A 15,112-nucleotide genomic window follows, 5' to 3' on the forward strand; every position below is an offset into this window, starting at 1 on the left:
CAAATATAATGGAATTGAGATGTTCCACTATACAAAAATATTGTTCTAAACCAAGAGCTATTAATTCTTCAGAGCTGTGGGCTGTAGTTTATCATTAGCATCTAGAAGTGAAGGATGGTTATAACATTCAATTCCATTTCTCCCCAGTGACTAAATGATGTACTAGCTAAATCATTTATGAATGTCAAAGGGTGACAGTTTTCAATTAAGGTAATGAGATTCTAAAGGCTCTGGCCATCTGAACCCTGTTTGTGGATTCTCTTGCCAATTAAAAAAAAAAATCCAAAACAACAAAACACAAAAGGAAGCAGTCTGACAAACTGATTTTACTTAAACTGGGTGCTAACAATTTAGCATTAATCCTACCACATATCTGCTAGCTACATACCAAGAATAAATATTTATACTAGTCACCACATGCTGTTAGGCATTAACACAGGGTTAAGAAGATGTTAATTGAATCATATATGTTGGGAACTGAAATAATTTTGCTCTCCTTGTACTCTTCAGCTCCTCAGGCAAGGATCCAGCCTTTGTCCATACAGCATCTCAGCAAATGGACACACAGCATCCAAAGTCTGGATGCTCTAGGAGAAGAGGGCAAAACAGTCAAGGAAGAAAATCAAGAAACCGCCCACTGACACAGCAGGAGTGGGCAGCCTCCCCAGCAGACAAAGTGCCCTGCTGATTCTGGATCATGTCCAAACGAGGACACATCCCTCCAGTAGCAAACACTGCCTGGGTGTGGAGATATATATTCCAGATTTTTGTAAATATGACCCCTATAAGTGAGCATCCTACCCATTAGACCCTTTACTGTTAACTTCCATGGAGTATCTGTAAGTACTGGTAGCAACAGCCATTATTCTTTTTAGCCATCTCACACCCACTGTCCCAAGCAATTCTTTATATTGACCCACTACTTTACAGGAATTAAAAAAAAAAAAAATCAAAAGAAACCCTAAAGAACAACTATACAGTGAAAGTGAAGATAAGCTTCTCAGGGTAAAACTTAAAACTCCCACAGAAGTTCAATAAAGTCAGAAAAGCAACACCACATTAGACTTGTTGGTTCAGACATTACTAAGCACTGGCCAGACTCCATGCTTTCCCTTTTTGTTTTACTTACAATTAGCTGGCAAGAGATGATTAGCTAGAAAAACCACATTTCCTTTTGACCTCCAGGTGTACAAAGCAGAACAGCAGTAAGTATTTCCTAAAGCAAACCCAGGATCTTTAGGCAGTGTGCAGTAAGGCTTCAAGCAACCACAGCAGCAAGTCACCACATAGTGTTTATGGCACAAACCCTCAGCTCCTGGTCTCTGAGTGTCATGGCACTGTCAGGCAGGCACCTGCCTCCAGATTCTTTTTCCAAAGCCTTTTTCCAAGGCTGGACCTGTACAAACTACTGCACACATGAGAACTTAAAGAGGACAAGATTATAGCATGAGCACTGCCAGCTCAGCTTCCCGTTCTACTGGAGATCTGGACTTTACCATCTCTGTTCTCAGTTCATACCCATACTCAGGAAGAATCAGAAGGGCCAAAGGGTGCAACAACAATGCCAAGTATTGTAAATCACCCAGGCAAAGCAAGGGGAGTTACTCTGGTGCAGGCAGCTCTGCTCAGCAGGGAAATGTCCCCATACAGCACACAGGATGCAGTCACCTTGGCATTGCTAGCACTGAAACCATCTTCTTCCCAGTAGTAAAACTGATTACATTTAGGAGGTGATGATATGCTTGAAAGTCATTCCTCACCCCCTCCAATAGATGGACAAATTGTGCTGTGTCACTTCCTGTTACAAAACAGTCCCCAATTCTCCTGGAAAGCTCCCAACAGCTCTGTTCCCTCCCTGGCCAGTCCATCCCACTGGCATTGCAAAGGGAGCCTTTACCTGCTCCTTTAGCCAGAGAGTTCCAACTCAAGGTTTTAATAAAATTCTACCTTAAATAAAACTACTGCTGCCTATGAGACCTACTAACTGGGATACTACAAAGACTAACTTTTCTGGAAACTGTTGCACAGCCAAAAACCACTCTGGACTGAGGGCTCTGCAGCACAGCGGCAATTGTTAGCAGTGACTAACACTGTTATCTAGAACCCCTCAAACTTACATTACTTTACAACCAGCATGGGAAGTCAAATATGGTGCTGGCACGGCACTGTAAGGTCATTTTAAAGCAAACACCAAGTTACAGAGCTCAGTGGAGACCAGATTTAAAAACCTCCCAGAAAAAGTGTTTAAAAATCAAGAAAAAAAAATAAAAACTGACAGATTTTTTGGGAAATGAGGAAGACTATGACTGCACATGTATAGATTTGAGAGTAAGAATATGTTGAAAACAATACTTTCTTTTCCCAGGATGAGGCAGACTACTCTTTAACTTCAGTTTTGTAACGATAGATGCTGGAAAAGAAACATTTGTTTGTTCCTGAGAAACGTTGAAAAAAAAAATAAAAAGCAAAGTGGGTATTTTTCACCCTTTGAAGAAACAAATACATGACATTTTCACAAGAAAATGCGAAAAGAAGAAAAGGTCTCAGAAACAAACCGGATCCACAAATAAGCAATACGGGTTTTGGCTGAAAGCAGAAAATATTTCCTGAGGCTCTGGAGGTGTGTCAGGCTCCTGGCTGTGCTGGGCAGCAGCTGCAGCACCACGGAGCACCAGGGCTGGTGATGCTCTGAGCCCAGTGCCAGACAGCTGCCACGGCCCTGCTCCCACCCTTCTGTGGCACAGTCCCTTTTCCCCCCACAGAGGGAAGCAACTGGGTGACTGTGATGTTATTAGCAATTCCCCAAGTGCTCTGTAAAGCAGTTTCCCCAGCCCCAATGAGCAGGCAGAGCACTCGCTGTGTGACAGAGGCTCCTCTGGCAGATACTGAGCAGCCCCTTATCCAAACAGCATCAGGGCCTGCTCCAGGATGACCTCAACAAAAGGTCAACCCTCTTTCCAAAAAGAGAGTACAGAAACATTTAATTCAGCTCTCTTAGACATTAAGTCTTGTCTCATAAAGCTACTCTTAAAAAAAAAAAAATCAAGTAACATTTGGGCTTTTAAAGAAACACATGAAGTTGCTTCTCAGTCATAATAAAAGAAACATAGTGTAACTCCACTGGCATAAGTATTGGCACTTAGACTTATACTAATGCTCTAAAAATCTGAATTTGGACCAAAATCAAAACCCTCATATAGACAGGGGCAAAGTTTATCCCCAAGTGAACAAAATAACATCTCTTGTAGACATTAATGGCTTCTAAAACTCTCTAGCTTGATACGACATCAGTGATTTAAATGCCAAACCACATTCACTCTGTTTATCTTGGGAAGCTCCACATCCATGTAAGAACACCCTCAGACCATAACAGAGGAATGAAAGGTCAGGCTGTAACTTTCAGACCCAGTGCAGAAAACTTAAACAAGGTATGGGCACTTCCCTGGTGAGTGCCACACACTGCAGCTGGCTATTTTTCAGATATCATGTAAGCAGCATGAATAACTCCTGATACAGAGAAATAAAAACTCAACTTGAAAAAAGCAATATAAATACACTCTGAAAGTAATTTAAACTAACTAGAAGTGAGCTATTTCAGTGCAAGATTTCTGCAGATGTGGCTCCTGAGCCATGCCAGGCTGCTCATGGACCTCTAAAGTCCCTAGCTAATGACCTGCTCCTCCCACACTCAGAAGTTCTACATCAATGTATAGCACTTAACTTCATTCAAAGCCTCCTCAGATTCTGTCTTTCTGACAAACACATGTAAATATCTTAATCTATACAAATCTCACTGCCCCACACAGCTGGACCATGCTCTGCCCTGCTGGAGCACAGTCCCAGGCTCAGAAAACCTCTCAAGCTTGTCCAGTCACAGGGGTGAAAACCATAAGCTGCAGCTCTGAATGTCTCTTTCCAATTGAAGATCTGTCCACGACTCATTTCAGCTCACACTTTCAGCTCAGCATCTCTTCAAATGTGACTTTTCCTTAGGGGGGATGAGCTCCACCACTTCTGCAGCCTGAAACTTGTCAGCATTTTAAATGTGAGCAGGATGGGGGAGAATGACTCCAGGAAAGGAATTATGAGCGCTAACTAGAATTTATCACTAGAATAAGTGAGTATTTTTCACTGTCTTGAAGTGCCAGGGCTTTTCACTACCCTTGATTACAAAAGGCAGTCATCTCATTCATTTAGAGATGGCTTTCAGGCTGGCCACAATGCCCAGACAGGCTGCCCTGTGCCCTGGCAGACCCTGCACCAGACTGATATTGCTGACAGGGCTATTTCCCACACCAGGTAGCCCCACTTCCAACTGGACATCCCCACGGAAATTATCTGAGCTCTGTGCATGATGTACATTGAGGAAAACAAAATCCCAAGACTTCAGAGGGGGTTAAATCCCAGGAGCTCTGGGTCCTGTTCCCAAGCCAGAAGCTGCAGGACTGTGAAGGGCAGGCACAAGGAGTCACACACGACCTCAACAGCTACAAGAAAAAAAACTGAGTATTGCAACACCCACCCGTGGGAAAAAGGCAACAGCAGATCCTATCTGCGCTCCTGCAACCTTTCAAATTGTTCTACTCCTCCTTCCATAGCAACTCTGTATTTTAGGGGTACAAGATTGAAACGTTGCCCTTTGAAAATGTTACATGTCCCAGCACTAAGCTTCAGGCTCTTTAATGAAAAAAAGAGCCTCTAAACACCAGATCAAAACAAGTCAGTCACAAACAAATGCTTCCTAACATTCCTTATAAACCACAGAAAAGTTACATTGCCATCTCAAATGGCAAGATAAAAGTTAATGGATTCAAAGGCCTATCCTATGCACTGAGATGAGGCTGCATGCCTAAATCTGAGTGATTTAACACTCGTTTATCAAAGTGAACTGTCCAATCTCAGAAAGTAACATCCCTTCTGCAGCCTTCAGCACCGATGCTCCATCAACAAGAATGTCACAGAGAGGGTTCCACCTCCCTCATTATCCCAACAGGAGCACTGCTGATGGCAGCACAGCACAGCCTGAGCACAGCCAGGACCACAAATCCACAGTTCCAGAGCAGCAGGGGTGAACCTGAACCCAGCTCAAGGCCTGGCCAGTCCCTATGCCTCGTCCTTGGCTGGAGCATCTCGGGGCTTTGGGTGTCTCAGAAATCAATGATGGGTTTTTTCTTTGTTACCTACCAGCAAAAGCCAGCACCCAGCGCTCCTCAGCAGCACTGCACATCCCTCCAGCACTCTGCTCTAGCAGGAGGCACCAAAGCTGTCTTTACTATCAGGATTTTCTCAAACACACAGAACCAAGCTCAATAGGGCCTTTCAGCCACACTATCAAGAGGCCGACATAAAATTTTCAAAATATCCTTCCTTCTAATTCTAATCCAAACAACAGAGCACAGCTGTGAAAACTGAAGCCTGTACAGATCTGAGCTGTATGGGCTCCTTCTTAAAAGCACTGGGACAGGATTCAAGCTTCTACATTTTCTGATTCAAATTTATAGTCAGGCACAGAAAATTCCCATGGACTAGGGAAAAAAGAAAAATGCTTAAGCTGACAAGTTTCTGAAAGATGAAAAAAATTCACTGCTGTCTTCTGCTGACACACTGTGCAGGGAGCTGGGACAGAGGTCCACACTATCCCCTGACAACCAGGCAGCTCAGGGAGCTGCCAACTGGTGTTTGCTCAAGTTCCAAAAGGTACTTTTCTGGTCAAAAACCAGAAAAAATATAATAAATGCCACATGGAAAAGCTAAAATTTGCAAAAGGTTTGGTTAAATAAATAGCCTCAAATGAAGGAAAAAGGATTAAAACACTGTTTTCGAAGTCTGATGTATTTTTTTTCTAGCAATTTTGCCACTTGTCTTTTCACTCTCCAGCTCAGAGCCAAAGCCAGAATAACCAGCACACCATAATACAATTCGCAGTGCTCCTCTCCCCCGCAGAAGGGAATACTAGAGAACCAAGGACAGAATTCCATAACACAACACTAGAAACCAAGTTCAGCATACTAATTTGGATGGGACAGTTTTGATGAATACTAACAGATATTTAGTTTGCCTGTTTTTCTTAAGCAGAATGACAGGGAAGGAGGGAAGAGTGATTTCTCTCCCCAAGAAACTACCGTTTTCAGGTCAGTGTCACCATGAACAGTTCAGAAAGCACAGATTAATCCTGACATCAGGAAAGTTGGTCCCCGGCTTCTGAGGAAAGCCACAGAGCAGCTGAGAGTCACTCTGGAGAGCCTCTCCCTGTAGCCATTCAGAGAAGGAATGTTGCATCCAACCATCCCTCCTGCTCCTCAACATCCAGACTCCGGGAGGAAAAGGAGAGATAGAAACTTGCAGGTTCAGATGGTGTTTTTGATGTTGCCACAATCACAATGTCTTGGCCCCTCACAGACCCCAAACTCCTCTAAACCTGCCTTCCAGCCAGCAGAATTACTCAAGAAGCTCCGCAGCAGAGACAACTTTTCATTTTAAATGAGACTATACAATCCCTCTGGATCTCCTGTAAGAGTCCAATGGATGGGTTTCCTGCCCTGCTCTTGAGGCTCAGGGTTGGTACTGACCCCAGTGAAGTTTGGATCAGATCCCACTGCAAGAGCTTCAAAGCAGTGACTTCACCAGTGGGACCAGATTGAACATCAGTTCTCCTCTCCAGACACTCAGTGAGTGGGTAAGATTTCACAAGAGCACAGCCCACCAGGTAAAACACTGTCTGGAAAAGCCTGGCCTTGAACAAAGCTGAATACAGCCAGCTGAAGACTTGTAAACTTACTCTGGGGTCATCCTGCAAGCCTCACATGAGATGTATGGAACAATCATCTCTCAAACCAGAGGGAGCTTGGCTTGGGAAGAAAGAGGTGGCCACAAATCTGAGCACCAGGACACTTAATTACATTTCTATCTGCTCTCAGTGTTCTTGGCAGCTCCCATCAAATATATCTGGAGAAAATGTTTTCATGTGAGGAGACATTTGAAAATTGTCTGGCATAACACAGATCAAGGCCACAAAGGGTGATGGTGCAAGGACTCTGACAGCCCCGGTGCTGTCCCAAACCCAGCAGCACTGTGGTCACAGCACAGCTCCGTCAGCAAAACTCACCAGCAGCAACTCAGGTTAGAAATGCTCCTGCCCACATTGCCTGGAAGCAAAACCAGCCATTAATCTGTGAAAGGGACATTTATTTAAATGGTCCCAATGAAAACACTTATGGAGGCTTTTCAAAGACCAACACTTCTGAAGTCGTCACCAAACTGCCAAGGCGTCAGTGCTACCAGACCAACTTAGTCATTCTGCGGCTATGTGTAATTTTGTAGAAGCAACATCATTAAAAGAAAATTAAATACTGGCAATACACAACTTTTCTTTTTTCCTTTAGCTTCTGTGCAAAGATTTATACTTGCACTCTGTATTTTCAGGGTGTCAGCAGGAAAAACAAATCATGAAATGCTACATTAGGTCTTCTCAGGACACTTGTACAATCATCCACATTTAACATCTTTGGTCAAAGAATTCTGATACACTTATTCAGAAACAGCTCAGAAGACTTCACACTGTCACATGTAACTCTTCCAGCTATTATATGAAATACAATTAAGTTCAATTCCTATACATGAAAGCACTATGGGGAAAAAAATACTGTAAGTACTAAACATTGCTTAAAGGGACTTTTCAGCTACACATTTACCTGTCTCTGGGTAATCAGACTCTCCTCTTGCCTGCACAGAGATACATCAAAACACAGTAGTGCTCTAAGGGTGAGGACACCTAGCCCAACACCGCAGCACCAACCCAAGGCATGTCTGCAGAGAACACAGCCATGCCTGGAAGGAAACGTCTGGGACATCACTGCTGACTGTCCTGTCCTGTCCGGCTGGGTGACACCAGGGACACACAAAATCTGAAGCAGGCACTTAAAATTCTGAAGTAGACTGAATTATTTAGCTTGCCTTTCTTCAAGGAAATCACTGCTTAAATGTTTTGTCTTGGTCATCAAACAGGCTGGCACTTTCATAAACAGAAACTAGTATTACACTATAAGTGAACCCTGAAGATCATTTCCCAGGGGGCTTTCCACAAAGCTCTCATTGATTTTGATTTTCTTTTGGTCATAGAATGCTTCCCAAAATTAACATTTCTCCAGAGACATTCATTTTCTACAAAGAATAAATAATGTAGAAAGAAAGGAACTGCCTGAGTTAAGTGGTGCCAGATGAGCCTCCTGGAATCACAGGGCTTTGTTTTAAAGATTCCTGACTGCTGTAAAGTCATAGCAGCAAACGAGTGCAAAACTCTGATGCCTCAAAAGATATCCTGAAGCCATATAGTGCCAAAACACCGGGCTGTAAGACTTCAGACGTTTGCAGCCACATGACTCAGGCTTAAATTTCAAATACTTACCATTTTTTCCTTCTGACATAATATTTAATGAAACCAGAGTTCAGTAGTAGTATCAGTCCTGCTATACATGTCTTGCAGGAGTTTCTGCCTAGACAGCTGTTTGTGTGCTTACAGCTAGCTTGTGTTTGGCTTAGAAAGGCTTTCCATATGCTTTAAAAATTGGAAAACTATTGTTTTAACTGACTGTATGCTGTTATTTTTAACACACATATGCATGTGAACATTGAAAAGGATTAGAAGCTCATTTTGAAAGCACCAATAGCACCTAAAACCACATTACAGCTGAACACATGCAAACATGTCACCAAACCACAGTGGCTGTGATCAGAAACCATCACACATGTGTAGGTCTACCCAGAGCTCGCGTCTCTTTAGTGAAAAATCTTTTCAATGCTCCTTATACATGAAAGGCAATTGATGTGTATACTAGTGGTAGTGGATGCATGTAATATACATGAAATTAGCAACAGTCTACAATCACAAAATTTAAAAGTAGATTGAAGGTGCAAGGCTACAGATATATTAACAAATTCCTGTAAAAAAAGGAATATGCTTATGAGGTCTTGGAAAACAGTGCTCAGAGCGCAGCCCAAAGGTGAGCAGCAACACCCCAATACTGCTGCTTTCAATTTTTCACTTCCATTAACAGCTACACTGTTGTTTTACTGTTCATAAAGATGTGGAAATACACTACAGCAGCCACTCAAAGACTATGGTAAAGCAACCTTACACAATCTTAGTTCTCATGGATTTCAGAGGACCTGCACAAGTTATATGATGGCAGAATTAAGCCCTGGGGTTCAGGAAATCCAACCTGCCCCAGTAAAGGACTTGAAACTCTCTGCCCTTCATCACCTGCTTCACATCATCTCATCTTGCCCACACACAGCTCTCCTGCACAGTATTTCACAGCACATCAGGAGAGATGTGGAGCTTTATGAAATAAATTCTAACAATACACTACAGCCATCCATTAATAAATCCTTGCCCAAAAATGGCCCCAAACTGTGGGTTTTCATCAGAATACTGAACTTCCAGATGAGCAGACAATCACTGAAGTCCTACTGTGAACACTTGGCCATCTGCATGCCTGTATGAAGCCAAGCAGTGTCCAGCCCAAAGCTCCATGACACACATGCTGTCTGTTCCCCTCTTCCCCTCCTCACTCATCTGAGCCCACCCACAGAAGCAGAGTGAGACTTTCTCCACAAAGAGGGCTCATGGGCATGGCTCAGTTCAGGGACACTTGGCAATACAGCCCAAGGCTGGGCAGCACCAGAACCGCTGCTCTGGGGGAAAAGCTGTTTGAACATGTTACCCTGTTACCCACACATGTCAAGAGAAGCAGGGAAACTTGCAAGCAGGGCTTATAAACAGCACAGCCTCAGAAACTATGCACCCACTGGGATTTATTATCTAGAAACAATGTCTGGCATCAAGCTTCCAGGAAAAATTAGGCTACAGAGCAAATAGCAGCCACCTCTCAGGCTGTGAGAACACCTTGCTTGTTTCCAAACACCACTTCAGAGTCCTCACGGGAGCATCACTGAGACCATCAGCTCCAAAACCCCAGCTGTGCTGCCAAGGGCTGCTGAACCAGGCACAGAGGGACATTTGGAAATAGTTTTAAAGAAAGATTTCACAATATTTTTGGCATCATTTCAACAAGTGCCACTGCCACAAGCATCAAGCTACACATCAGTGCCCACTGCTTATAACCATTGATAAGGTCTGCTGCAAACAGAGCAAGGCAATCAGATCAGGCAGGTACAGTGAGCTCAGGACTGGAGTCTCTGCATTCCCAGCAGGGGGAATGACCTTTAAATACCTGAAGCAACCTTGGCTGCTGCTCCAGGGAAGACTGGGAGGTACATACATGTTCCATATGCTCACCTGCACTTTACCGAACACAAGCCAGGAATGCCACCACAGAAATTAGAAGCAAAAAAGTCTCATAAACAGATACAGTCCCAGATCATCTCTCTTAAGTGTGAATAATGCTAATCCTGTATTACCTGCAAAATCATCATCTTCTTACCACATCAGAGACTCGCTGATCCCTGTGGTATATTCCTGCAACATCCCAGATGTAGGATTTCACATGTAACTGCCTGTCCCACTAACTTTTGAGAAAACAGACAAAACTTCAATGCTGCTATAGGTGAAAGAATCATAAAAAGTGAACGGAAAGAAAAAGCAAAAGCAAGCTTTGCTGTATTATATTTTCAAGAAGAAACCTCAATATCTGCATTTTCTAGGATGTCTTCTAATCCATTTAATTCAATTCTATATATCTTCCAGAAACAGAGAGGCTTCTTCATTAAATGGCAGCATAATAGGAAAAGCTTCCATCAGAGGGAAGCAGAGACAGGCTGACAAAAACAAAATAAAACAAAAAACAAACCCAAATTAAAAAACAAGCTTATTCCAGCAAAGCCAGAAACCAAGGCTCTGGGAAGGGGGGCACATTTCAGCAGCAGATGAAGCTTTCAGCAGCAAATGGCTACAACAGCAGGAGAGACAAGTCCAGCTCATGCCCCAGCTCACAGTGTTCTGTAACCCAGCTGCTGATGACACTTCATTCCTATTGCGTATGCGTGAGCTTTGCTGCTGACCTCACTACTGGAATTGTACCATCCAGTCAATGCCAAAAACTTCAGCACAAACTATGAAACTTGACAGGACTGAGCACATTTGGAACAGGAGATTTTGCGTGAACGGCAGCAGACCAGGAATGTGCAGTCTTGTCATCCTTTGAGTGGGACTGGGAAAGGAGGCCCGTGAGCAATTGAGGACCATGGCACAGCTGGTCAGAACATGACAGGAGCCTTCACACTGCGATGGCCACTGCCATTTCAGTTAAATGCACACAGCTTGCCTTAGCTCTGAGGGCAGGACCGACCCGTACCAACAGGCATCCACTTCCAAAGGCAGTTCATACTTTCCCTTACTGAACCAGGCCAAAAGAAATATTCTGAGAGATGAAAATATTTTCTTTGCCGTTTTACTTAGTACAGAGCTACACCACGGACTAACAACAGTCCTGCACTTCCCCACAGCTGGATATTGACACAAGATACGTCTGTGTCAAAACTAAGTCACATACTGTGCACACATTAGAACATCAAGAAAGCTGGGCCAGCTCCACACTTCCTGCACCCATACATCAGCCTGATGTAAAAGACAGGGCTGTATCTGCCATTATACATCCCCTAAATATCCTGCAGTAGTGACTTGCCATAACTGTAATCCTAGAATACATTAATAGAGACCATAAGACGTCATCTACTCTTCCCAGTGACCACAAACCACTCTGCTACAACCAAAATCCCACACCCAGAGCCTCACAACACTTGCTTGTCAGCCAGAGAGAGCTAGTGATGCCAAGGACAGGCAGAGGGCCCCCCTTCAACACCCCCATAGCACCAACATTTGTTTTACAGCAGTTACGTGCCGGGAGGGAGGGAGCCTGGGACAAAGAGAGCAACATGGGACACCTGAAACTAAATTAAGATGTTGAGGGGGAGGAAGAAGGGGGAAAAGATGCATTTATAGCATGCACAAGCTCTCCTCAGGGGGCCAGGCAGCGCTGCCAGCAGTTCTGACCAGGCTGATGATTCACAACATGTTAAGGAGAGATCAGACTACTTGAAAGTACCAAGCTTCAAGGGTTTTCTGGGGGGAGGGAATTCAGAGGGTTTGGGGTTATGAGGTAGTTTATCACCCATGTAATAACTCTAGCTCATATATATATGGATTAGGATTAAGCTTTCAGTTACAGGATCTCATCCTAGTTACACCAGCATCCTTCCCCTCATTGCATTCATTTTGTCCACAAACCAGTACATTGTCATTTAGCCCCTTGTGTGAACACAGAATTATTATGGCCTTCCTATGACTTTTCCAAGGCTTTCTCCCCATTTCAGAAGCTGGCACAAGTCCAAAGCATCCTTTAATTCTGCAATTTTGAGTACCCCTGATTTCTTTATTTTTTAGAGCATCTACAGTTATTCATGTACTCCCCCAGAAACTCCTGTTGGCAAAAAGTGAATTTACAGGCACTCAGCATTTTGATCAGTTCAGGATGCCTGGAGACTCCAGCCAGAAGCAACCAAAGTAGATTTGCACTAAGTTAGTGGCCACTGCTGAGAACTTTGGTGCTTGTGGCTCCCTTTCAAGAGCAGGGAGGAGCACAGGCTCCCCTTGCTACAGGCTTGGGTTCTGCTGCAGCAGGTAAGTGAGGAGCCCCGTGATAAATCATTTCCCCTCCTTACAGCCCTGGTTCCCCACAGCACAGAGCCATTCCCACCCGTTCCCTAAGGCCAGACCCCTAACAGCGCACAGGATACAGCTAAACAAGGCTAAACAACGTTACAAGCTTATTTAGCAAAACACAAGCACTTGGTTCTCTTTAGCCTTGCATGCTCTTGTAGGCAGTATCAGATATTTGTCATAACAGCACCTTGTTATTTGAACAATTCCACAAGGGGACACAAAGCCATTCTGTACAATCCAGACCAGCACAGAGTACTAAGCTAGGCTTTCCCTTTCTCCTTCTCTTCCCTCACCTTCTCCTTTGTCACCAGCCACCGGGTGCAGCCTCACCTGAGATCTGTCCCCTGCATCTCCCCAGGGAACCCCTGCCTCCACAGAACCCAAGATCATTAACTCCTTCACTCAGGGCATCCTGCCACTTGTGTAAAACAGAGAGGTTTCTGACTAACACAGGGAAAGAAATAACTAATAATAAGCACACATAGTTTTACCCTGGAATCCATCAACTATGCATGTGGTACCTCATTTCCATCCACTAAAAATCAAGCTTTTCATTGTAGAGAAAAGTACAGCTTTTTCAGACCAGGAATTATTCCCATAACTGGCTGGTGAAGATTAAAGCTCACGGATCTCTCAGCTTGGCTCTACTATCAACTCAAATCAAACTGCTGAATTTTCTGCTTGATGATCTCAAAGCAAATTCCCATTTTGAATTGCAAAAGTAGTAATAACCTTTTCTCATCATCTGCTGTGCCCACTGATTCTTATCCGAGATATCCAACTCTCTCACTCGACACTTGCCCTGGAAAACTACACGAAACTGACGCAGTGGAACTACAAAGTGAGTTTTATTTCATCTCACTCTCTGCCTGTCTCGGATTTCCCCGGACTATGCAACACGCACACAAGCCACACGAACAACGGCAGAGCCGCACCGCACACCGGACCGCCGCCGGAGGGTGCGGCAAGGGGGTACCCGGTGACCCTGCCACATCCCGACCTCGGCCGTGGGGGTGCCAAAGGACCCCCACGGGGCTCCGCATCCCCGCGCACCGCTCCGAGGGACCCAGGGTCCCTCCCGCTGCCGCGGGTCAGGCAGGGCCGGCCCGGGGGTGCCCCTCACCCGAGCGGCGCCGGAAAAGCCCCCGAGCGCCGCGTCCGCCGCCGAGCCCCGCGGCCGGCACCCAACTCCACCGGGAGCGCCGGAGCCGCCAGCAGCGACACCCGGGATGCCGCCGGGGCAGCGGCCCCGCACTGCGTGTGCGCGCGTGTCCCGCGTCCCCGCACACCCGCCCTCCGCGCCAGCGGGGGGAGAAGTTGTCGCGAACTCCCGGTACGAGGTGATGCTCCGCCGGTCCCGCCGCCGCCCCCCGAGGCTCGGAGCCCGGCCGCCCCCCTACCTGCAGCCGCTCCGTGGCCGGCTGCCACATGGTGCCGCGGCCGGGAGGCGCTGCCGAGCGGGGCCGCGCGCGGCTCTCTGCGGGCGCGCGCCCCGCCCCGCCCCGCCCCGTCCCGCCCACGCGTGGGGGCCACGCGCGGACCCGCCCGGCAGCGCCGGTCCTCGGGCACGGCACCCCCGGGCTCGGCAACCATCCCCCGGGCTCGGCATCTGTCCTACCTGGGCACGGCATCCACCCCCCGGGCACGGCATCTATCCTACCTGGGCACGGCATCCATCCCTCGGGTACAGCATCCCTCTCACCTGGGCACGGCATTCATTCTCCGGGCACGGCATCTGTCCTATCTGGGCACGGCATTCATTTCCCGGGCATGGCATCCATCCTACCTGGGCACAGCATCCGTCCCACCTGGGCAAGGCACCACCCGGGCACGGCATCCATTCCCCGGGCACGATATCTCCGGGCACAGCATCGATCCCACCTGGGCACGGCTTCCATCCCCCGTGGCACGGCAATTATCCCACCTGGATGCCTGTGGTGACCGGGACAGCGCCTCCCCCAGCTGCTGCCACTGCCCGGCGTGTCCCGGCCCCTCACGGCCTCTGGGGCAGCGGTGCCGGTTTCCTCATGGCGTTCGCTGTGCGCTGCCTGGGAGGGTGACCCCCTCAGAGGAGCCTTCCCCATGGGACGCTGCCTCACCACAGCTGAAACTTTGTCCTCCGGTTCTGCAGGTGGCTTAAGCTGCTGCCAAGCACGTAGGACGTGTCAGGGCTCTGTAAGGCCGCTGCTGCTCGCAGTGCGGGGTCACAGGGAGCCGCCAGCTGGGGGCAGGATCCCCCCCTGCCCGGTCGGCACCGGGGTGGTCCCCGAGGGGCCAGCACCAAACCAGCATCAAGGCCACATTCAGCTGTTTCATGGTGTCGGGCATCCCAGCTGTGCCCCGACACTCACAAGGATAGACATACACACTCTAGAGGTCTGCAGGCACTGCTCTTCCCCGAGGAGGCCAGAAATGCCAGAGAAAAGCAGTCTC

At 46.7% G+C, this 15,112-nt stretch overlaps 1 protein-coding gene across 2 annotated transcripts in view; it reads right to left on the reverse strand.

Annotated features, from left to right (window-relative positions):
- The window catches only part of PID1 (phosphotyrosine interaction domain containing 1), an 85,751-nt gene extending 71,267 nt beyond the window's left edge, over positions 1 to 14,484 (reverse strand). The window contains exon 1 of one of the 2 annotated variants that reach the window (XM_064721484.1): positions 14,466 to 14,484. Coding sequence is in view for 1 of the 2 variants with exons in the window: in XM_064721482.1 (XP_064577552.1) it covers positions 14,080 to 14,109 (30 nt within the window). In the remaining variant the exon portion in view is untranslated. Of the gene's footprint in view, positions 1 to 14,079; positions 14,164 to 14,465 lie in introns of those variants that run through there. The other variant, XM_064721482.1, reaches the window with a different exon arrangement.
- Between the last annotated feature and the right edge of the window lie 628 nt (positions 14,485 to 15,112).

Source organism: Zonotrichia leucophrys, chromosome 9 (assembly GCF_028769735.1).
Source record: "Zonotrichia leucophrys gambelii isolate GWCS_2022_RI chromosome 9, RI_Zleu_2.0, whole genome shotgun sequence".
Taxonomy (NCBI): domain Eukaryota; kingdom Metazoa; phylum Chordata; class Aves; order Passeriformes; family Passerellidae; genus Zonotrichia; species Zonotrichia leucophrys.